The 24,661-nt window shown below is 39.4% G+C and overlaps 1 protein-coding gene across 9 annotated transcripts in view; it reads right to left on the bottom strand.

The window, feature by feature from the left end:
- ARMC2 (armadillo repeat containing 2) overlaps window positions 1-24,661 on the bottom strand; it is a 126,533-nt gene that overhangs the window by 58,874 nt on the left and 42,998 nt on the right. For 8 of the 9 annotated variants that reach the window (XM_033234791.1, XM_033234794.1, XM_033234792.1 and 5 more), the window contains 5 exons: window positions 21,138-21,214; window positions 15,900-15,998; window positions 10,035-10,210; window positions 4,153-4,255; window positions 2,600-2,823 (listed from right to left, as the gene is read on the bottom strand). In XM_033234791.1, the coding sequence (XP_033090682.1) occupies window positions 2,600-2,823; window positions 4,153-4,255; window positions 10,035-10,210; window positions 15,900-15,998; window positions 21,138-21,214 (679 nt within the window). The remainder of the gene's footprint in view (window positions 1-2,599; window positions 2,824-4,152; window positions 4,256-10,034; window positions 10,211-15,899; window positions 15,999-21,137; window positions 21,215-24,661) is intronic. The other variant, XM_033234797.1, reaches the window with a different exon arrangement.

Below are 24,661 nucleotides of genomic sequence, written 5' to 3'. Positions count from 1 at the left end.
GGAAGGTGGAGCTTGCAGTGAGCAGAGACTGCGCCATTGCACTCCAGCCTGGGCACAGAGCAAGAATCCATCTCAAAAAAAAAAAGCAGAGACTTTCATCTGCTCTTGGAGTGAAGTCTTGTTTACATTTTATCATTCGTATGATACAAAACAGTTTTTGTTTTCACTAAATATGAGGAAGTGTCCCATTCAGGGAATTCTGCAAATGATAAAGACTAAAACAATGTCTCCTTCCTCCCCAAATCTGTAAACACACAGTGATACAGTTGATACAAATGGCATTTGGTGACCACAGCTGGAGTAAGTTCAGGTGGATGCCATCATGGGCTCCATTTTCTCCTGCTAGACAGGGGTATGGACCACACACGCCAGGCCTTAGGCTGGTTTCAAGGAAGGCTTTGGAGACAATGACAGAGCCCACTGCCATCAGGTGGTGGCAAGTGGTGGTGGGCAGTGAGGAGGAACTTCTACAGTGCCCCCTAGAGGTAGGGGACACAAATGTCAGGAAAGGAGGGGGGATCGGACCTGTTGAATCAGGTTGCACCTGAGGATGCTGAATCCAGGGAAAACGGAAATAAAAGAGTAACACAGGCAGCAATATATTGTATGTGCACACCAGAGGTCCCCTTTCTTGATTTGATATATTTTTGGTCACAGTAACACTCAACTGTGCACACATGCGCACGCACGCACGTGCGCGCGCACACACACACACACACGCACCGTGACATAGTTGATGCAAACAGCAAACATTTATATGTGTATAAGATGGGGTTGGAAAGAGATTAACTAGACAAGAATCGCATAAGCTGTTACATAAACATTTAAAACAGAGTGAATATCTCAATATGGGAATGGTTGAGAATCTGAGATATATCCTAATCACAGAATATTATGCAATTGTTAAGAAAAATTAAATAAGTTTTTAGGGTTTTTTACTCGAGGGATTTTTACTACGTATTGTTAAATGAGGAGAGAGAAGGGCATAGAATATTCCATTTATTAAATCCTGTGTGTGTATTAAAAGGTGCTGAACATATCAGTGTGAACAATGTTAAGGAGAAACAAGGAGGGAAGAGAATGACAGAAAACAAAAAAAAGTGACTATTAAAAGTAACAGGTTATTTAAAAAGTGAGAATTCGCCGGGCATGGTGGCTCATGCCTGTAATCCCAGCACTTTGGGAGGCCAACGCGGGCGGATCACCTGAGGTCAGGAGTTCGAGACCAGCCTGACCAACATGGAGAAACCCTGTCTCTACTAAAAATACAAAATTAGCTGGGCATGGTAGCACATGCCTGTAATCCCAGCTACTAGGGAGGCTGAGGCAGGAGATTCGCTTGAACCTGGCAGGTGGAGGTTGCGGTGAGCCGAGATCGTGCCATTGCACTCCAGCCTGGGCAACAAGAGCAAAACTCTGTCTCAAACAACAACAACAAAAAAGTGAGAATTCTATTAAATTATGTACATGTATATAAATGACCACCAAAATGCTGGAGATGTTATCTCAGGGTGAAAGCACTGCAGGTGATTTTTATATTCTTTCTTATACTTTTCAGCATTTTAACAGGAAATATAATTATTCTATAATCAGAAATTACTATTTTCATTGAGGGAAAAAAAATTGAATGATTCAATAACACTGGGAGCATGGAAAATGTTTCTGAAGTCTTCCTAGCCAAAACAGGGCATACAGAAAAATTGTGCACATTTATGACTCAAAGAGGTTTTCACAATCTTCTTCAAAATGGAGACAGACCACAAAGTCCGAAATTAATAATCATCCAAATACTTTAAGCATCTTGAAGACAGGGCCTAAATCTAATTTTTAACAGTTTCCTAATAGCTTAGAGTGCTCTGAGTGCTCAGTCCTCATTAATTGACAAGCACATTTCAAATCCTATGAATTATTACATCAAAGATGCTATTATTTGACATACAAATGCTATTAAAGATAAAATCTCATCTAAAAAAGAGTATCCAAGCCAGAGCAGCTCCAGTGAAAATAATTTAACTATGAAATTTAATCTGCTACAACGTAAGCAATAAAACCCTAACACATAACAAAACTGGTCTACCTGCTCTGTTTATATTCAGTGCATCCAGTTTTGTTCCCCGCATTCCTACAGTCTCAGGGCTGCCTGGTATCTACATACCCACCTCAATGACTGTCCACTCAATCCCATTACCTTCTGTTTCTTACTGAAGATACAAGAGTAATGACATTAGCTACCAATCATCATAAATCATCTCCAGGCCAGGCCCATCTTCAACACTAAACAGCCTGCTAAAATTTGACTCTAACATGCAATTGTTTTGCAGAGAGGTACAGCTTTTCCCTTCTTCCAGGCCTGCTTTCTCTGCAGGGCAGTGAAAGTGCATGCGGTGTAGAGAGCTGCTCTGGTAGCCAAGGAATAGCCCGTCCAGGACAACAGGCACCAGGTCCTCAAGGGGTGGAAGTGGGCTGTGGCTGCTGCCCTTGGAGGCCGGGCACCCACACCTGGCTATAGGGGCCTCTTGCATGCCATTCTTTTAAAACTGGCATTAGGCAATGTGAAAACTAATTTTACACATCTAATCTTTTCAAGTAAAATACTTACCTGGACTAGCAAGTGGCCCGAATTAGGCAAACATGTACCACATTTCTCGGTGTTCTCATTTATTTGGTTTATCAAATTTATCAGTATTTCCACAGCATCTTTGCTGATCATTTCATTAAGAAATCCTGGATTTCCAGAAATGAACTTTATAGACCCCATACAGTATAAAAAAGCTTCCATGTTAGTTTGCAGGTCTTCCCTTCTTAGCACCTCCAACAATGATTCTGTCAAAGAGATGAATTATTATAAATGTCTGAGTATAACAGCAGGAGATAAATATATTAAATAAGCTGTGTGTGGACATAAAATACACTTTGTAAAATATGTTTACCAAAATCTACATTCAAGTGCTTGTTAAGAGTTATGTCGTATAAAGAGAAAAGCTTACTTTTAGCTAAGACAAATCTCTGTAATAGTAATTTCAGCAAAAGGATGGGATTATTAATAAATAAGATAAAGTATTATTTTAATTAATGTCATTCCTTGCCTCTTACTAATTATTTATTGGCCTTTATTTTTTGTTACAAAAATTTTGAGTCATAGAATACTAATAATTTAACAAATTTAAGAGTTAAATTTCAATAAGTCTTTAAGAATATATTTGTTGCTGTATTATTAGTGGGAAATCCATGACAGGAGCTTAAAAAAATCTCAATCACCCTAGAAAAGGATAACTTGAATACAACACCTATCCTTTTCCCAAGACAACTTAAGAACACATTTGTTCAATAACATACCACTACTTGGTTTTAGGAGTAGTCCAGGCAAATCCAATAAGGTTAATAATGCATATCTCACATTTAATTATATTAATGCCCATGTAATAATTTGAGATGATTGTTTTCAGTCTACAATTCTTAATTAGTTGATTCAACATTAGACATTTCTTTCAGTACTGGTTTTGTCCCTGTCTGCCAGGGGCAAAGAAAGACGAAAAGATAATTTATCCTATGTTGCAAAAAGAGAACTCAAAATATTTTCCATGTTGCTGCATGGGAGATACTTTGTATCTTCTCTTCTCGTATCAGCAATATTAATTCATAAAAACATTTCCATTTAGGTAACTAGGTATCTTAATTTTTTAGAAGTACAACAAAAAATTAGGCATGAGCTAGATAAGGTGTAATAAAACTTCCTTACCTATAAATGTGAAACATTGTGATGTCAGGTTTCCATAACAGTGATAGATATCTTTCAACTTTCAGTCATTCCTAGTATATTAAAGGCTAAAATTTTCAATTATGTCAAATACTATTACATGCATTTTTCTATATGTTAAATCCAAGTCCAGGAAATGAATGCTTAAATGGGGAACACTTTGTAAGTCACACAATGTTACTACAGGTGTTGAAAGAAAAGAGCAAACTACCACAGGATGCATTCAACTGAATGTGGAAAACAGGGAAGGACAAAGTAAAAATGAGCATCGCAAAACTTCTGCATGTTTCTAGAAAACAAAATATTCCTGCTATCATTGATTATACATCTTCTCTCCAGACATCTAATTTTTACTCAAGTACATTTGCTCAATAGTAGCACTGAATGACACTCACCCAGAATGCTGTCATTTTGAATCAAAGAATCATTCTTCTCATTCCTGCTAATTTTAAATATAAGTTTGCAGACATTAAGAAGATTCTTTCTACTCACTTTAAGCTGCAGAGAAAGAAACACATCTCTATTGCAGAAGGAAATAAAGACATGCTGTATTTTAAAAAAATAAACCACAAACATCTATTTTTAAAGTGCAGCAAGAGTATTTTTAAGCATGAAGAAAAGTTCTAAAGAAATCAACTTTGAAAAATTTAGACCACATATTTGCTAACTGTGGTATCTAATTAACTCAATTATAGTAAATACAATATAAATGATCTTTAGAATAAACATTTTAATGACAGATCTTGGCGATTGTAAACAGTGTGGAATAAACCTAGGAGTGCAAACATCTCTTCGATATATTGATTTCTTTTCTTCTGAGTATATACCTAGCAGTGGGGTTGCCAGATCATACAGCAGCTCTATTTTTAGTTTCTTGAGGAACCTCCAATCTGTTCTCCTTATTTATTTCTTACTTCATAAAGTCTCTCTCTCTCTCTTTTCTTTTTTTCAGAGACAGAGTCTCACTCTTTCACCCAGGCTGGAGTGCTGTGATGCCGCCATCACAGCTCACTGCAGCCTTGAACTCGTGGGCTCAATCAATCCTCTTGCCTCTGCCACCAAAGCAGCTGGGACTATAGGCATGTGCTACCATGCCTAGCTAATTTTTTCAACTTTTTTTGGTAGAGATGTTGCCCAGGCTGGTCTCAAACTAGCAGGCTCAAACAATCCTCTCACCTCAGCCTCCCAGTGTTGAGATTACAAGTGTGAGCTAACACGCCCAGCCAAGTCTCATATTTATAAATGTGATTATTAGTTACTTTTAAAGGAGTATATGAGGAAGAAAGGGGTGCAGTACACTGCTAATACATTTAATTAGAGTAATTGCATTAAAACACAAAAGTAGAGAAAGATGAATACCAAAATTTCACATTAATTTATAAAAGAATACATAGTAGAGACGAAGGAAAGAAAAGAAAGGGGGAAACTTTTAGTTTTATCATTTGTATAAAAGAAAACTTAATAATGTTTAATTTGATAATACACATATATTTCTTTTTAAGGTCTATTTCTGGAATGCTTTGAGATAATCACAAGTAACATCTAAAGTTGAAAATTACCTTCTAGGCTGGATGCAGTGGTTCACGTCTGTAATTCTGGCACTTTGGGAGGCTGAGGCAAGTGGATCACGAGGTCAGGAGTTTGAGACCAGCCTGACCAACATGGTGAAACCCCATCTCTACTAAAAATACAAAAATTAGCCGGGTGTGGTGGCACGTGCCTGTAATCCCAGCTACTCAGGAGGCTGAGGTAGGAGAATCACTTGAAACCAGGAGGCGGAGGTTGCAGTGAGCCGAGATCGCGCCACTGCATACCAGCCTCGGTGACAGAGCGAGAATCCATCTCAAAAAAAAAAAGAAAATTGTCTTCTAAATCATACAAAAAGATCTAAGTAAACTAAACACAGGGTGATAAGGAAATATAGTTTGTTTGTTTTTTTTTAAAAAAAGCAAAGTATAGGATGATTGACTGAATCAAACGGTCTAAATTAGCTGTGTATTTAAAGTAGTAAAAAATAAAAATAAAAAACACCCTAAATATCCAATATTAGGGAATAGTTTAATAAACTGTGGGACATCAATACTATTCATATTAAGCAGTCACAAAAAGGCATAACTGTGAACACTATGTTTAAAAACAGAAGCATTTATAACCTACTGTTAGATGGAAACACTAAGTGCCCTCATTGAAAAGGTGTAAAAATGTGTTTGTAGGAATAAAGTCATCTGAACAAAAAATTATTTGTGTGTGAAAAGGATGGCATATAGGTGATTAGTTTACTATTAAAAACTATCTTTAAAGTTATTTTATTTATTTTTTGAGACAGAGTTTTGCTCTTCTCCCCCAGCTTAGTGTAAAATGGCATGATCTTGGCTCACTGCAACCTCCAGTTCCCGGACTCAAGTGATTCTCCTGCCCCAGCCTCCCAAGTGGCTGGGATTACAGGTATGTGCCACCATGCCCGGCTAATTTTTGTATTTTTAGTAAAGATGGGGTTTTGCCACGTGGGCCAGGCTGGTCTCAAACTCCTCACCTCAAGTGATCCACCCACCTTGGCCTTCCAAAGTGCTAGGATTACAGGCGTGAGCCACCACGCCCAGCCTAAAGTTATTTTTAATAATATTTACTAATGAGTTTTCAGTTACTTAAAAAAATATAATAGAATCTGTCAGGCAAATTTGTTAAGTATTTGTTCTGTGTTTGATCCACAAATATTTACCGGGCACCTGATGTGTACCAGGCACTGTGCTGCTCACTGCAGAAGACACCAAGACGGCCATGGTCAGCCCCCAGCTGGAGGGGTCCCGGGAGGCGAGCACTGCCTGCGGTGCAGCTTCCGCATGCCCTCCTGCACAAGGCCACTTACAAAAGTTATTCCAGAGCAACCCTGCAAATTTGGTGTTGTCGTTCCCATTTTGCACTAGAGGAGTGCGTGCCTCAGAGAGGTCACAGAACGACCTCGGCATCACCTGGGCATGCATTAGGAATGCAGAATCTCAGGCCCCACCCGGCAGTACCACCTCAGAGTCTGCATTTTACAAGATCCCCAGGGGATGCATGTGCACACTGAAGTCTGGGAAACACTGTTATGGAAGCTTCAGAAACTGTAACACATGGCAGAATGGAGATTCCTTCTGTTCCCAGGAGGAAAATAGGAAATGGGAACCTTAATGAACGTTTAATGATTACGTATTTAAAATAATATTGTTTAAAACCCCCAGAAAATAAGCGGGCTTAAGAAAACAGAAGAATATTTCTATATTGATGGAAATATATTATTCCTAATATTTGGGAATGTATTTGAATCGGCTGACTATCTTCTACTAGATTGTGAGTCCTTGAGGTCAAAATCACAATTTATTACTCTTTCTATATGTAATATGTAGGATGTGTTCCATACTTAATACAACTTCATGGGAAAAAAATGAATAAAATTCACTTTCCTTTCCCTCACTAAATCTTACATTTTTAGTAAAAAGTGGCAAAGGAAAACAAAACAAAAAAACCCCCTTGTATCAGAGTTTTCATTAAAACAACAAGAAGACAAAATAAAAAAGAAAACAAAGAAAAGAAAAAAGACAACCACAATTTCCAGGCCTGCTGTAATGTCAATTTACACTCAGAGCAAATTTGTATGGCTTCTCCATTGTTAACTGTAAAATTATGACTTTAAGACATAAAAAGATAATAAAATCTTACATTTATGCAAGGGGTATAGATTATCTTATTTTAAAAATTCCCTGTTACTCTCCCTTTCCTTTGCTCTGCTTTATTTTTCTCCCTTAGTTCTCATTATCTCCTTTGGTATCTGCTGTGTTTGCTGTCTGTCTGCCCTGCTACAGTGGCAACCCCAGAGGCAGGAGCTAGTTTATTCACTTGTATTCCTAGTGTCAAGAAGAGTCTCTGGCCAGGTGTGTGACTCACACCTGTAATCCCAGCACTTTGGGAGGCCAAAGTGGGAGAACTGCTTGAGGCCAGGAGTCTGAGACTAGCCTGGGCATCATAGCGAGATCCCATTTCTATAAAACATTTTTAAAAAATCAGCCAGGTGTGGCGGTGCATGCCTGTGGTCCTAAGCTCCTCGGGAGGCTGAGGCAGAAGGATCACTTGAGCCCAGAAGTTTGAGACTGCAGTGAGCTGTGATCTTGCCACTGTACTCTAGCCCTGAGTGACAGAGCGAGATCTTGTCTTTAAGAAAGAAAACATAAAAGAGTCTTGGCACAAAGTAGGTTCTTGTAGTAGGGTAGTTTTCTTCTTATGTTAAAAATAGTAGTTTATTCTATTTAAAGTAAATTTGGCAAATTAAAGTAAGAGAAGTTTAAAAATCACTCATAATAGTGCCACTATGTATGATCACACTTGCTATTGGTATTTTTTTTCTTTTTTTACCCTGTACAAAGGGTGCTAGATTTTTTTCCCTCCTAAATATAGTCACATTCATACTGTATATATTTGTTTGTACTCTTTTAAAAAAACTTAATACAGTAACATTTAAGCTTATATATTTTTGTATATTATTTTGTAAGAGCTTTTGACACAAAGATTAAAATTAAGATGACAGTCTGGAAAACTTTCATTTGTCAGTATTTGCCAATAAATAGGCAGAGAGAAATTGTGAAAAACTTCTTAGTCCCATATAGCTTTAGTTTTTGCTGATTTTTTCTTCTTCAACAGTTCTTACGATGTAGTCTTTTAAAATTTTACATAGAACCCCATCACCAAGGCCTAAGCTAAACAAGACCTTGTCTGGAATGTTACAGGAGATCCAGGCAGTAGACGGGAAGTTGGTGTTGATGGATTTGAAGGTCCTTTCTGAACTGCTGGTTCTGCAGCTAGTCAAAAGGCAAACCCACCCAGCTCTGCACTCTGGAGTTTTAGCCCAGCATCTTGCTCCTGATTCAGCAAGGCCACCAATGTCACCGAGAGGGCTTTATCTAATCATATGTTTAGCTCAAAACATGTTCACTGCCTGGCAGATCATTTAGCCTTTTGCCCCAAAATAGTAAAATTTGTGCCATATATAGATAATTAATTTGAATGACACCATTAATAACCAAAATAATATTTTCTCTGCAAAGCATTAAAAGAATTCATGTTCCTTCCTTCCTCCTTCCTTTCCTTCTTGCTCTTTCTTTTTTTTTTCCTCACTCTGTCTTTCTTTCTTTGGCTTGGTATGGAACAAAATGTCTAGGATCCAGATTAAAACAGCAAAAGCAATATTTCGGCAGCTGCTGCACCACCAGAGCCCTGGAGTGAAATCACTATTTCAAACAAGTATTGCTTTCTTCACCACATATCACAATTTTTAAAAAGAGAGTTAATAGTTTGACAGCTAAATAAGAATGTAGCCTCCCCCTGATATTACACAGATATATGCTCAGAAAATTCTGCTTTATGAAAGACTTCATTACCAGTATAAGAAAAGGTGGCATTCTTATTAACTAATAGTAAGTACGGCAACACTTACCTTCACTGTATACTATAAGATTTTAAATTCTATAAATTATGGGGTGTTAGCACAAAGCCTTTACTTGTATGAAACCAAGAAAACAAAGCTTCATTCATTTGTTTTCGCGGCTCTCTTAGAACATTCTATAATAATTGTGGGTTATCTTTTGGTTCCAACTGTTTATGGCTGTGACAACGAAGTGCTCCCCTCAAACAATGATATCATTTTGTTTGAGACAGAGTTTCTACAGACTTTTTTTTTGGTGTCTGGCCTTTTCGTCTCACACCTTGTGAAAGCCTTCCATGACCATTGAGGTACCTTCCTGTGACCACATGCAGCTGTTTTTCGGTTTCACACTGGTTCCTAAAGCACCTGGTTTATTATGACTGTGGCCTAAATTACTTAGTTATTTATTAAATCATATGACAGAATCAAACATCCAAGAGAAACCACAACCTGCACCATCTGCTACTGATCTCCAGTCAAGTTATTTGAGCAACCGTTTCGAATGTATTTGCCTACGGTTATTTCTTTTTCTTTCTTGCCTTTCTTTCCTTCCTTCTTTTCTTTTTTTTTTTTTTTTTTAAACTTAGTTGCAGTCCAAAAATGTTAAGAGTTTCTTTGAACATTTTCTATGTACTCAGCTTTAGTTCCTTAGATAATACTTCCTGGTCAAATTCTGAGATGTCAGTTTATTACTTTAATTTTTTCCAAGATTCTAAACAAATACACTACATTTTTAATATTCTTTGTAATATTTACAAATAAAGCATTAAACAAAGCTTTTATGTGATATAGTCTACTAGACCAGAGGAAAGAAAAACTTACTGCTAGAATTATTTTTGCAAGTTTAAGGCTGAGCAAGTCTGAACCAACATCAACTAGTTTACATAGGGTCTTCAGGAGAACACTTCTTCTCTTAAATTTATTTCCAAGCATGTTTCCTTCCTCTAAAGCATGATGAAGTTGTGTGCAAGCAGCACAAACCGTTTCAATGTTTTCTTCTGTCAGAGCAAAGAGAGTAAAGCAACACTTACTAATTAAGATTAAGTTTTCAAGTGTGTCAAACACAGTGTGAGTAAAAACCCTGTCATTATTTCCTTGGATATCTTCAAATTCCTGAAGTCTATTTTTTTCCTTACCTTATCACTTCCATCTACCTGATTTTTTTTCATCCCTTTGATCCATCTCCTACCGTGTTGACTTATTACTTACCAGTCATTAGCTTATCTAGAATACACAGTCTTTCAAAGAGGTATTGGAGAATGGGACTTCTACCTGCTTCAGTTGGCCTCCTTTACTCCAAACGCCCTCCACCTCAGCCCGTGCTCTGCTCAGTCTCACAGACGCATACCACTTGCATCTTGACCTTCAACTCTTTTTTGCATAGTTCTATTGGCCTAAAATGTTCTCCATAACCCTCATTCCTACTGTTTTTGGTCCTTCGAGGCTCTGTTTATGTTGTAGCTGCTTCAGAAAAGACGCACTGTTCCACATTCACAAACATTACCTTAGGTTACTTATTTTTCATGTACATATGTGTGTGTTGTGTTATATGACCAGTGCCATCAAACAGATGTCATGCTAAGTGAGCCAGTCTTACATATCTATCAACAGCACATGGTACAGTGAGAATACTGTATAGAATACTGTATATAGCATAACTTCATACATATTCATTTTCTAATATATCTGTTGACAAAAACAATGATCAATATTTTCCTATGAGAATAATGCTCATCATCTGAGAAAAGAGGGCTCTAATAGAACAAAAGCCTGAAATGTCACAAAATCCACCATTATCTGGAGGTGGTTATTAGAAAACAGGAGAATAAAAAGATTTTTGGGGTTGCTCATGCCTGTAGTCCGGCACTTTGGGAGGCTGAGGTGGCAGGGTTGCTTGATGCTAGGTTCAACGCCAGCCTGGGCAATATAGCAAGATCCTACTTCCAAAATAAAATAAAATAAAAAATAAATTTAAAAAAAGAAGAATATTTTAGTTAGGAAACAGGGAGATCTAGAACCTTTCATTTTATAATTATGATTGTGAGGAAAGTAATTTTTTTTTTTTTTTTTTTGAGATGGAGTCTCACTCTGTCACCCAGACTGGAGTGCAGTGGCACATTCTTGGCTCACTGCAAGCTCCGCCTCTTGGGCTCAAGCAATCCTCCTGCCTCAGCCTCCCGAGTAGCTGAGACTCCAGATGCGTGTCACCACGCCTGGCTAATTTTTGTATTTTTGGTAGAGATGGGGTTTTGCCATTTTGCCCAGGCTGGTCTCAAACTCCTAATCTCAAGTGATCCACCTGCCTCAGCCTCCCAAAGTCCTGGGATTACAGGTGTGAGCCACCACACCCAGCCTAGGAAAGTAATTTTTGAAAGTGGTAGCCACACTAATTGGCATACAAAGAAGAAAAGTAGCACAAAAAATGGAACATGAGGGGAAATAAAATAATCTAACGTATTCTGTTGAATAATATTATCTCTGATAGATTCCTTCATGAAATTTAAAAGTAGAAAACCAATCTTAAATAAATACCATAATGTGCTCTTAGAAGCCCACATAGAGGAAGTGTGTGCCTGCAGAAGGAAGTGACTCAGGCCATTTTTAGCTCTTTTCAACAATAACATCTAAGAAAAAATTTTAAACCTCAATAGCTAAGTAACCTTCAATGTCTTTCGGTTATGCACTTAAATGAATGAATTGATGGGAAATGACTTAGACTAACTTTAAATAAAGGGAAAAACCTGAACTCCTATTGTATGAAACACTTGTGTTTTGTTGTTTTATTCTTCTGTGACTGGCAGTTTCTTTACAAACCCTAAGTCCAGACTCTGGGCCACTCATTGGCAGTGGGTGGTCCTCCAAGTATTTTTCTAACACTTCCTTCCACAAACTCTTCAGCCTGGTAGGTTCTATTCAAGAATACTTGTTTTTAGCTTTAAAAAAGGGGTTAGAAAGAAAGGCTCACGGGTCAAATTTTAAACTATTGATCAAATCAATCCTTTATACCAAATAGTTTGTTATAAATGTTCTACAGCTTCAAAAGACAACTTTAATCTACGAACTATCAAGATTTGCAAGGGGCTAAATCTAGTGGGTAAAAGTTTGATGTGTAACAGAGAGTAACATAATCTCAGAGTAACTTCTATCCTCCAATATATGTATTCATCACAAAGGAAAGAATAAAAACTTGACAGTGGGTACAGCTGTGGGACACCACCAGCAACAGAACGCAGCAGCATCGTGTACTCCTGGCAGGAGGCGCTGACAGGGACACAGCGGCACTCATGTGCTCTGTCTGCCCAAGATGCTAACCTGGAGCTCATCACGGGGAAAACATCAGACAAACCCAATCTGCAGGACAGTTTGTAAAATATTCCTCAAATAGATCAAGATCACGAAAGAGATGTGGCAAATGATGAGAACTTGTGATCCAGGCTTTTATTTTTTCTATAAAGGAAAGTATTGGGACAAATTGGCAAAATTTGAGTAAGATTTGTATAGTATTGTATGGTAATTTCCAGATATATAAGAGAATGCTTTTGTTTCTAAAAAATATACATGCCAGCCAGGCTCAGTGGCTCACACCTATAATCCCAAAACTTTGGAAGGCCGAGGCAGGTGGATCACTTGAGGCCACAAGTTTGAGACCAGCCTGGCCAACATACCAAAATCCAGTCTCTACTAAAAATACAAAAAATTAGCAGGGTGTGGTGGTGTGCACTTATCATCCCAGCCACTCAGGAAGCAGAGGCACAAGAATTGCTTGAACCCAGGAAGTGGAGGTTGCAGTGAGCTGAGATCGTGCCACTGCACTCCAGCCTGGGCAACAGAGTAAGACTCTGTCTCAAAAAAAAAAAAAAAATAGGCCAGGCATGGTGGCTCATGCCTGCAATCCCAGCACTTTGGGAGGCCGAGGTGGGTGGATCATAAGGTCAGGAGTTCAAGACCAGACTGGCCAATATGATGAAACCGCGTCTCTACTAAAAAAAAAAAAAAATTAGCCAAGCTTGGTGGTGGGCACCTGTAGTCCCAGCTACGCGGGAGGCTGAGGCAGGAGAACCGCTTGAACCTAGGAGGTGGGGGTTGCAGTGAGCCGAGATCATGCCACTGCACTCCAGCCTGGGTGACAAGAGCGAGACTCCATCTCAAAAAAAAAAAAAAAGAAAAAGAAAAAGAAAAAGAAAAAATTAAAATATGCATGCCAAAATACTTAGGAATATGGGACATTAGGTTGGCAACTTGTTCTCAAAAGGTTAAAGAAAAAAAAACTGTGTTGGGGTAGAGAAAAAGAGAGGGACGGGGAAGGGAGAGAGTGAGAAAGCAAATGTGGCAAAGTGTTACTATTGGGGTGATCTGGATGAAGAATATACAGCATTTTTTGTGATATTCTTGCAACTTTTCTGTAAGTCTCAAATTATGTCAAAAGTTAAAAAAAGAAAAAGAAAAATTTCTCAAGGGATCAAGTAATCCAGCCCTGCCACCGTTCGCTGGTGTTTTGCTTTGTTTTATTTTGTTTTTTGAGACAGGGTCTCTTTCTGTTACCCAAGCTGGAGTGCACTGGCACAATCCGGGCTCACTGCAGCCTTGACCTCCCAGGCTCAAGTGACCCTCCAGCCTCAGCCTACCATGTAGCTGGGACTACAAGTGCATGCCACTATGCTCAGCTAATTTTTGTATTTTTTGTACACATGGGGTTTCTCCATGTTGCTCAGGCTGGTCTCAAACTCCTGAGCTCAAGTGATACTCTTGCCTTGGCCCCCCAAAATGCTGGGATTACAGGCGTGAGCCACCATGCCTGATCCATTTGCTGTTCTTAATGTTATCTAGGGAGAGAGATGCCATATTTCCGTGTTTAATAAGCCTTTTCCTGAGAAGGGAGATTCACTCACATTTCAAATCCCCACTCCTGTTAAATTTTCTCTACTAGTGTGCATGGTAGGCAGAGCCCTTAGCACCCTCTTAAAATCCTTCCGGCTGAGCTGGACATGGTGGTGTGAGCCTGTAGTGTGAGAACCACTTCAGCCCAAGAGTTCAAGGCCAGCCTGGGCAGCATTAGTGAGACCCCTCTCTTTAAAAAAAAACCTGGTCAGGTGCGGTGGCTCACGCCTATAATCCCAGCACTTTGGGAGGCCAAGGCAGGTGGATCATAAGGTCAGGAGTTTGAGACCAGCCTGGCCAATATGATGAAACTCCCATCTCTGCTAAAAATACAAAAAAATTAGCTAGGCGTGGTGGCAGGTGCCTGTAGTCCCAGCTACTCAGGAGGCTGAGGCAGAAGAATAGCTTGAATCCAGGAGGCGGAAGTTGCAGTGAGCCAAGATTGTGCCACTGCACTCTAGCCTGAGTGACAGAGCGACACTCTGTCTCAAAAAAAAAAAAAAAAAAAAATCCTTCTTTCCTGTAGGAAGACTTCCTACAAGAAAGGCCTTCACAATACTCACTCAGTGTCCCCATTTAATGTTCTGCAATATATTTTCTTGTGTAACCTTTACCCAGACTCATTGTCCTTTTCACTATTGTTTGCACATTATCTCCTAAGATAAAGGGCCCAAAGCTAACCTGGCACACTAATATGAGGGGGAACGTAGTAACTCTAGAGGGGAAAAAGTAATCACATTCATATCCTTAGGACTTTGGGCTGCAGAAGCCTTTTGAGATAACCTCGTCTCCACCTCGTCTGGCAGGTGAGGACACTATTGCACACAGAGTCTAGGTGACTCCTCATGGCCATATGCTTAGCGAGTAGCAGCACCGGGACCAGAAACCCTGTCCAGGGCTCCCACATTAACCATGAACACAGCCAAGCACCAATGGGGAGCAAGGAGGGGTGAGGTCATTTGAACCTTTCGGGAATCAGGTCTTTTGCAGCACATCCCTGTTTGGTTGCTGGCGAGGATTCATTTACCCTGCTTCTCTTAGAGCATATTCCTGTGGCTACCAAGCTGGTTTGCTCACCAACAACTCCTAGCAAAGGCTTACTGTGCACTGTGTGCCAGGCACTGGGCTCACCCTAGGGCTATGACCACTGCTCCAGAGGAGCCTGGCTCAACTTCAGAAAGAGAATCCTTGAGGAGCTGCAAAGAGGGAGAAAGTGGAGGGCCATCCCATGACACGCTTTCCCTCCCCTTGCAGGGACCCATCGATCGTGGGCCTTCACTTCTGGGGCAGTTCAGAGTGCAAGGGTGGGAGACACATCCCAGGCCATTTCCCATGCTGTGGGTGGCATTCCTGACAGATGTGCTCCCTCCAAGAGAGTAGGACATATACCAGTTGGACCAAGGAAACCACGGGCACACCTGTCAAGGACGCCAGTTTATGAGACTCAGCTTCCAAGCCTGAAATCTGTTTTAATCTTTTACTTTCTTGAGTGTGAACAGCCACCTGAGAGAGGTTAAACCAGCATTTCCTTGGGCAGAGGAAATGATAATTAATTTATATTACAAAGGAAATTTTAGAAATTGGCTCTCTTGGTGCATTTAAAGCATAATCTTACTAAAAATTATGTGTGCATGTATTATTTAATACACACAGGGTAAATAAATAGATGACTTCATTTGTTTTTGAACATGTTCACAGAAATGATAGTGAAAACTTACTAAAAATATCAGAGCAATGGGGAACACATAAATAACTACAGGTATTGTTTTAAAAAAAACAAAAAACAGGTTTTTGTTTTGTTTTGTTTACCCTTTTCTAATTCACGCAAAATTGGTACAATCCTTGTATTCCAAAAGACTTCGTCTACTTCTATTTCTGCGTCCTTTTCTTGCAGGTCAGCTTTTGGGACTGCAAAAGAAATCCAGGACAGGAGAAAAAGTTATGAAAAAGGAGTTGTCATGAAGCACAGTCAAAAGCCTTTACTATTCATCACTACAATTAATAAACTAGAGAATTAAATTACCCTTTGCTCCCCAAGCCTGAGTATTTCTCATTAGAACTACAGGTCTTCTAATCAAATTACCCCAAATTAAACTCAGACTGGATAACGTAAAACAGTCAGAACTTTAAAATATGATCTGGTCACTTCATAAAGTAGTCAGCTTTGTAAATACTGATGACTGTCAGTAAGGCAAACAGTTCTGAGTTCATTTTTACTTAAATGTATCCCTCCGTAATGTAGAATAAATAACTATAGATATGTAAAGAATAAGGATTTTGAAAATGTGTAATGAAAAATTTTCTAAAAGGGAGACCTAAAATGACTTTCTTTTCTATAGAAATAAAATGTCCACACTAACATGGGGCCAGTAGCATTAACGCCAAGTGATTTTGTGTGGTGCAGCAGAAAAGCCGGGGCCTTGGGGGCTGACAAATCTCAATTCAAATCCCAACTCCATTAAGGACATGGTGAGTGACTGGGGTCCAGTTTCTTATCCTTTCTGAGTCTCTGTTTCCTCATTAGCAAAACAGAATATTTGCCTTCGAGGGTATGAGAATTAAAATACATGGTATAGGTAAAGCTCTGAGCTCAGTGCCAAGCCTTTAGCAATATACAGTATATAATTAATTTCATTTCCCTGATTAAACAAGCACACAAACAGGTAATCACCCCTGCAGCATCTCATACCTGTGTGATACTAACAAGCCATCAAGAGTAGATGCTGCCTGTGAATATGGGTTGCAGGGAATAGCAACCATTGACTGTGTACTCTAGATGCAGGAGGCCTCCATTTCATTTTTGCAGTAACACTATGAGGAGGTTCCCAAACAATCCCCATTTTGCAGGTGAAGAAAGTGGCGCCCAGGTGTATTAAGTTATCTGCCCAGTGTCATATAGCGCCCCAGCCTCTGCACTTGACCTCAAAGCTATGCTGACTTGCAGCAAACTAGCTAACTAAAGGGTAACATTGGGGGGAAATCTAACTCATATTAGAAATTGCAAATTATGATTATATTTCACACAGGCAGTATCTCAAGATCTAAAACACTGACTGTAGCTGGAGGTGGCACTGCTGTGCTGAGGCATTACTGAACAGTGCTGGAGATGTATTCCTCAGTCTCCCTTCTCTGAAGACCACTCTTTAAATCCTTTATCTGGCACTTGGTCTACATCAAGTCAGGGAGTCCACGCCCTCTAGGGGCAGGGTGGACCTGGTACCAATTAAGTGTACACACAGAAGGTGCCTGGACCCTAAAAATGTCACATAAAGAGTTAAAAATCAGGAACAATCAGAAGGTGAGAGGTTGGAAGAGAGAGAGACAAGAGGCAGAGAAAGATAAAGAGACAGAGACAGAGAGAGGAGCAAAAGGGCATATGGCCCATATATTTTCAGGTTACTTTAAACAAAGGACAGACAAGTTGAGCAGGAGGCCTGTTAATAGCACAGGTTTGGAGTCACCACCTGAGTTTGAATCCTAGCTCTGCCACCTACTAGCTGCTTGACTATGGGCAAATTGCTTCACCTCTCTTCTGTAAAATGGGGTAACAATAGTTATCTCTAAATATTGGGATTAGGATTATTAATTTATTTGTGCTCTTCTGTATTTTCCAATGCCTCTAATGCATTCTTATTATTTTTGAAGAGAAAAATATATACAACACATATTAAATGTGTGTAATACCTTAGTACATATCCATATTAATATTTTTTAATATTAATATGGATTAAAATAAAATTCTCTGCATCAAGAAATCCAATAAAGTCCCTTGACGATTATCTGTACAAATAGCAGAGAAATCCATAGATAACACATAATGGCATGTATTAAAAAACTCATTTGAATTCAGAGATGTATTTGAATTCTGAACACTCACACCATCAAATGGTGCTGATGTCACCCAGGAGAAGCAGGGATGCTGTACAATCTACCTATCCCGCCCAACACAGAGGCCTTCCCCTGTTATACTATATGCTAGAAATGGCCACTCCCAGTTGCAGCAAGTCCAGGCTTGCCTTTTATCAACTCTTCCCACTGCCAAGAGCAGCTGACCCACACAGGGCATCCAAGATCACCTAAGCGGCAAAAGTAAATAGAAAGAGGTTGTCAACAAAGCTATTATTAAACATTTGCAGTGCAGTAAATAGCCTTAATAGCAAGGTTTCAGATAATCTATCTAACCCAGTGCAAGACTTCACCATAAAATACTAAATTGAATTGTCTTTAGGACAAATTAGTCCACATCAGTACAGATTCATGATCCCTTATCCAAAACCTTTGGAATCAGATATGGTTTGGGATTCAGAAACATATGGATTTTAGAAAGTCAGTATAGTATACACATTGCACATTACAAACCACCCCCGTAGGGTCTTCTGCAGCAGCACCTTGTAGCAAAATATATGAACATTCACAGTAACAAAATGAAGACTCTAACTGACTTCCCATCAGGCTCAGGGATTTTGGAACTACAGATAGTTTGTAGACTACCATCTCAATCTTTTGGATCATTGTTTTTATGAATCTGCCTTAACTTTGGTAATTTATGGATGTGGATTCTAAAACTAAACATAAATATTCAAGTAATACAAAAAACATAGTTTCTCATATTTGTGGATAATTAACCTATTCAAAGTCCAAAGTATATAAAGAATAAAATAAAATAAACATTTATCAAGGCAAGTGAAAGCCAGAAAATAAGTCAGGCGAGTTATTTAATCCACACATATTTATGACACACTTAAATTTACTAGAAACTAGACTTTGAGTCCAATAAGTTCAAGTCTGCGTTTTTTACCTCCTATGCAATATGCTGCTTAATACAGAAGTTCTATGAGAAACCATGACTATCAACTGTTTTTCAGGACAAATAAAATGGATAACTTATTCACCCCAGAAAGAGCTAAATTACAGGGGTGAGTCAGAAATCACAGAACAATTTATTTAACCCTCATGGGCCCTTATGAATGTTTCTGAGATTGGCTTCTTCTCAGAACCGAAGTTACTGAGTCACTGGTATGAGGGTTTCCTTCCAACCCTCTCCTAGGAATTTCAAAGTGCACAGTTGTGTCTGGCTACAGCCTTTCTACCTCTTCACTCACCCTGGGCCTCCCCCTGCCTCCATTTTATACACAATGCCTGAGTTACTCTAGAAAATGAAGCATGGAATCATATGACTGCTTTTTAAGATACACACAGACACACAAATAACAAAAAGGTTGTCTCAATCTTGGGCAACAATCTAATATTTTAGAAAGCACTTTCATCTAGGTTCACAGTTTGCTAAATATAAACATTATGATTCAACAGGAAATTGGGTAAGTCAAGCAAAAATTTCAGCATGTTTTTGAAGATTTTGCTGTCTCAGTGGTTATAGTTGTTAACCACAGCTTCGAGTTCTGGACACAAAAACCTGACACAATGTTTGGATTGGCTGATGTTTTTAGCATGTAAATGTAAAATCCTTAGCAACTATGCTGGCTCGAAAATTACTATATCTAAGATTTTCCTGAGTAAAGAAATTCCCAATGGCACAAAAGTCATTTTATTGATAAAAAACTAAGTTTTGAAGATAACAATTTTTAAAATCTAGTATTTAGCATTGTAAAATCTCATGTGTACAAAAATATATGAAGAGTATAACAGACACTAGTGTACCCCATACTAGTTTGGTCAGATATTAACATTTTGCCAAATTTTTATCCTTTCCCTTATTTTAAAGAAATGAAACATTACAGATGTGTGGCTCCCTGCATCCATTCCCCTCCTCCCTCTCCCTCTAGGGGTTACTACCATCCTAAATCCACTGGTTACTATGTTTACACTTGACTTCACATGCTTACCACACGGCTGTGTATCCGCAAACAATATACGTCTTTGCTTTTGCAAGTTGTTTCATCTCATGTTTATACTGAATTTACTCAATATTACGATATACAAAAGCCCATGAGTTCACTTTTCTAACAACTGTATTCTATTGCATGAATACATTTTGTATCATTTCTAGACTGTGGTTTATATTGTTACATATTTTCTCAATTAAACAGTTTAAAGGACCAAAGGACAGTCTTAGTAAAGTTAATATAGTTTCATTTAAGTGAGCAATGTTTTTTTTTTTTTTTTTTTTTTTGAGACAAGTCTCCTTCTGTTGCCCAGACTGGAGTGCAGTGGTGTGATCTAGGCTCACTGCAAACTCCATCTCCCATGTTCAAGTGATTCTCCTGCCTTAGCCTCCCAAGTAGTTGGGATTACAGGTACCCCACTCCCTCACACCATGCCTAGCTAATTTTTGTATTTTTTTTTTGGTAGAGATGGGGTTTCACAATGTTGGCCAGGCTGGTCTTGAACTTCTGACCTCAAGTGATCCGCCTGCCTCCAAAGTGCTGGGATTGTAGGTGTGAGCCACCATGTCCAGTCAAGCAATGCCTTGAACTCAAGTTTTTAACCCAAGAACTATGTTAAAGTCAAGTTTTGCAACTTTCCAAATGCTTTTACAAAATGATTTCTACAAAACTATTAAGACTGTCATCTAGGCTGGGCATGGTGGCTCACCCCTGTAATTCCAGCATTTTCGGAGGCTGAGGCAGGTGGATCACGAGGTCAGGAGATCGAGACCATCCTGGCTAACACGGTGAAACCCCATCTCCACTAAAAATACAAAAAATTAGCCAACCGTGGTGGCGGGTGCCTGCAGTCCCAGCTACTCGGGAGGCTGGGGCAGAAGGATGGTGTGAACCCAGGAGGTGGAGCTTGCAGTGAGCCGAGATCGCGCCACTGCACTCCAGCCTGGGCGACACAGCAAGAAACTCTGTCTCAAAAAAAAAAAAAAGACTGTCATCTACAGATGTTCGAGGCATCAGAGTTGGGTAGTGGTAAGATGGTAAGATTGTATGAATATAATAAAAATGTATAAAAATAAATGTTGATTTGTGATCAAATTGGACAAACTTCCTGAAGTTTTCAGTGAGCCAACATAGATATCTTCAGTGCAAACATTTTTCCTTTAAGTGGAGATGCTGCAGATGAAGGAGTGTGGGGATCCCTCACCTGCTTTGGTTTGCAGCCTGCTCAGGTCTGAGCTACTGGGGCGTGATGAGGCCCTCGCATGTCTCTTCCCCTGATCCCTAGAAGAAATACATAAAACACTCAGCACAAACGTCAAAATACTTCTAATTTTGTAAATGACAAGAGTCTGCTATATACAGTTTCTTCTTTATTATTTTGAGATAGGTCTCACTCTGTCACCCAGGCTAGAGTACAGTGGTACTGCGATCACAGCTCACTGCAGCGTCGAACTCCTTTGAGCAAGTGATCCTCCCACCCCAGGCTCCCGAGTAGCCGGGACTACAGGCACATGCCACCATGTCTGGTTAGTTTTTAAAAAATATTTTGTAGAGACAGGGTCTCACTATGTCGTACAGGCTGGTGATTCTGGGTCTCAAGTGATCCTCCTACCTCAGCCTCCCAAAATGCTAGTATTATAGGAGTGAGCCACTGCACCCAGCCAATATACAGTTTCTGAAGAAACCATCGAGAATTGTTTATAAGGTGGGGTTTGGTGCTCTATATGCTGTTTTGTTTTTGTTTTTGTTTTTATGAGATGAAGTCTTGCTCTGTTGCTCAGGCTGGAGTGCAGTGGCGCAATCTCTGCCCACTGCAACCTGCCTTAGCCTCCCCAGTAGCTGGGATTACAGGCACATGCCACCATGCCCGGATAATTTTTGTATTTTTAGTAGAGTCGGGGTTTCGGCATGTTGGCCAGGCTGTTCTCAAACTCCTGACCGCAGGTGATCTGCCCGCCTCGGCCTCCCAAAGTGTTGGGATTATAGGCATGAGCCACCACCCTGGCCTTGATATGCTGCTTTAATTTACTTTTGATTTCCAAGTAAGATTTATCTTTTTAAAACAAGTCATATTTGCCTAACAACACGAAATACAGTTACTAGAAAGAACAAAAAATCCAGTTTACCTTGCAAATCAAAACAAAATTGGTTAAGGACATATACCACAAGGGGTCACTGTTACAGTAAGAAAGAACTCTGGGATGCTTGGATTACAAAAGCCTAGCCTTTGGGAGCTGGGAAAGACCTCTGTCTCTTTTTCTCTCTTCCTCCCTCCCCTCAACCCTGCAGACAAAGAAATTGTGTTCCAGCTGGCCAGATGTGCCCAAGGTCACACAGTAAAGACACATTTGGAACCTAGGTCTCATAATTAATAAATTCACTTCTTTCCACTACATAAAAATGTGCCCTGATTCCATTTTTAAAATTAAATTAATATTCTCTGAAAATATTTATTTTTAGAAATATTTTAAACGTTAAAAAACTGAAAATAAATTTGGACAGTCCCCAGATGACAAATATTTTGTATTCCAAACAAAAGAGCAGTGGCTGGCCAATAGCAGGATTATATGCTCCAGTTTTTAAAAAGTTTTATTTAATGTAGAGAACATCTCTGAAGGATACAGCTTCTCTTTAGCCAGAGCTGACACTTAGAAGTACTGACTTTTAAATATCTGCACAAAATTCCAAAGTAAAAAAACACCAGGAGAAGAAGAGTGCAAGTTTTATATCAAAATTTCTTTTTAGCCATCAAATATAATAGTTGTTCCAAAAAGCTTACAGAGAAGGCCTATACATGTGATAGTCTCGTGGACATCTGTATGTGCCCGTGGCTTCTGCTTCCTGTGTAGCGAGCCCCCCAGTGACTATGCTGTGTTGCAGCTTAGCCCTTGGCCTTTCCTACCGCCCTGAAGATTAGCTTCTCCAAATACCATTTTTTACCTCATAAACATGTTCCCCCCCATTTTTTTTTTTTTTTTTTGAGATAGAGTTTCAGTCTTGTTGCCCAGGCTGGAGTGCAATGGCGTGATCTTGGCTCACCCCAACTTCCACCTCCCAAGTCCAAGGGATTCTCCTGCCTCAGCCTCCTGAGTGGCTGGGATTGCAGGCGTGTGCCACCATGCCTGGCAAATTTTGTATTTTTAGTGGAGACGGGGTTTCTCCATGTTGGTCAGGCTGGTCTTGAACTCCCAACCTCAGGTGATCTGCCTGCCTCGGCCTCCTAAAGTGCTAGGATAACAGGTGTGAGCCACAGCGCCCATCAGCCACCCCCAACCTTTTTTTTTAAAAACAAAACAAAACAAAAAAAAACACTTAACACATCCTTTAATCATAAAATAGGAAAAAGATGAAGCCAATTTTCCAAAAATTATCTAATTAATATTCAGAAACAACTGCTTTATTTGTACATAATAAAAATACATGATAGCAAATGTCCCAAGCCAATCAAAAATGGCTATGGGGACTGGGACCTCTCAAAGAAGGCAGAAAGAAAAGAATCAACCCTGCGAAAAGTAAAATACCAAAAGTTTGTCAGGGTGTGGAGCCAAGGAAGTTCTCATATTTATGACTCCTAGAAATAACGAGAAGGTTTGAGACTAGGGACAACGCCTTCCTTTCAATATATACACCTGCCCTATACAACTATTAAAATCAAGCAAGATACTTTTCAACTAACGGGCTTCCAAAGTCAATGGTCCACTCTCCCTAGGTCATGGTCAGTGATGAGGTTGCCTACATAAATACCACACGTATGTATCCCCACTTCTAGGGGAAAAAACGAAGTGTCCTTATATGCAAAAGCTCAGCAGTGCTGAGTCTCCCAGTTCTCAAGAAGAGCACAGAACTAATTAACTCAAGATGGATTAAAGACGTAAACCTAAGACCTAAAACCATAAAAACCCTAGAAGAAAACCTAGGCAATACCGTTCAGAACATAGGCATGGGCAAAGACTTCACGACTAAAACACCAAAAGCAATGGCAACAAAAGCCAAAATTGACAAATGGGATCTAATTAAACTAAAGAGCTTCTGCATAGCAAAAGAAACTAACATCAGAGTGAACAGGCAACCTACGGAATGGGAGAAAATTTTTGCAATTTATCCATCTGACAAAGGGCTAATATCCAGAATCTACAAAGAACTTAAACAAATTTACAAGAAAAAACAAACAACCTCATCAAAAAATGGGTGAAGGATATGAACAGACACTTCTCAAAAGAAGACATTTATGCGGCCAACAAATATATTTTTAAAAGCTCATCATCACTGGTCATTAGAGAAATGCAAATCAAAACTACAATGCGATATCATCTCACGCCAGTTAGAATGGCAATCATTAAAAAGTCGGGAAACAACAGATGCTGGAGAGGATGTGGAGAAATTTAGGAACACTTGTACACTGTTGGTGGGAGTGTAAATTAGTTCAACCATTGTGGAAGACAGTGTGGCGATTCCTCAAGGATCTAGAACCAGAAATACCATTTGACCCAGCAATCCCATTACTGGGCATACACCCAAAGGATTATAAATCATTCTACTATAAAGACACATGTACATACGTATGTTTATTGTGGCACTGTTCACAATAGCAAAAACATGGAATCAACCCAAATGTCCATCAACGATAGACTGGATAAAGAAAATGTAACACATATACACTATGGAATACAATGCAACCATAAAAAAGGATGAGTTCATGTCCTTTGAAGGGACATGGATGAAGCTGGA

The sequence above is a fragment of the Trachypithecus francoisi genome, unplaced genomic scaffold (genome assembly GCF_009764315.1).
Source record: "Trachypithecus francoisi isolate TF-2019V2 unplaced genomic scaffold, Tfra_2.0 Lachesis_group15, whole genome shotgun sequence".
NCBI lineage: Eukaryota > Metazoa > Chordata > Mammalia > Primates > Cercopithecidae > Trachypithecus > Trachypithecus francoisi.
This window is presented reverse-complemented; position numbering and strand designations above follow the sequence as displayed.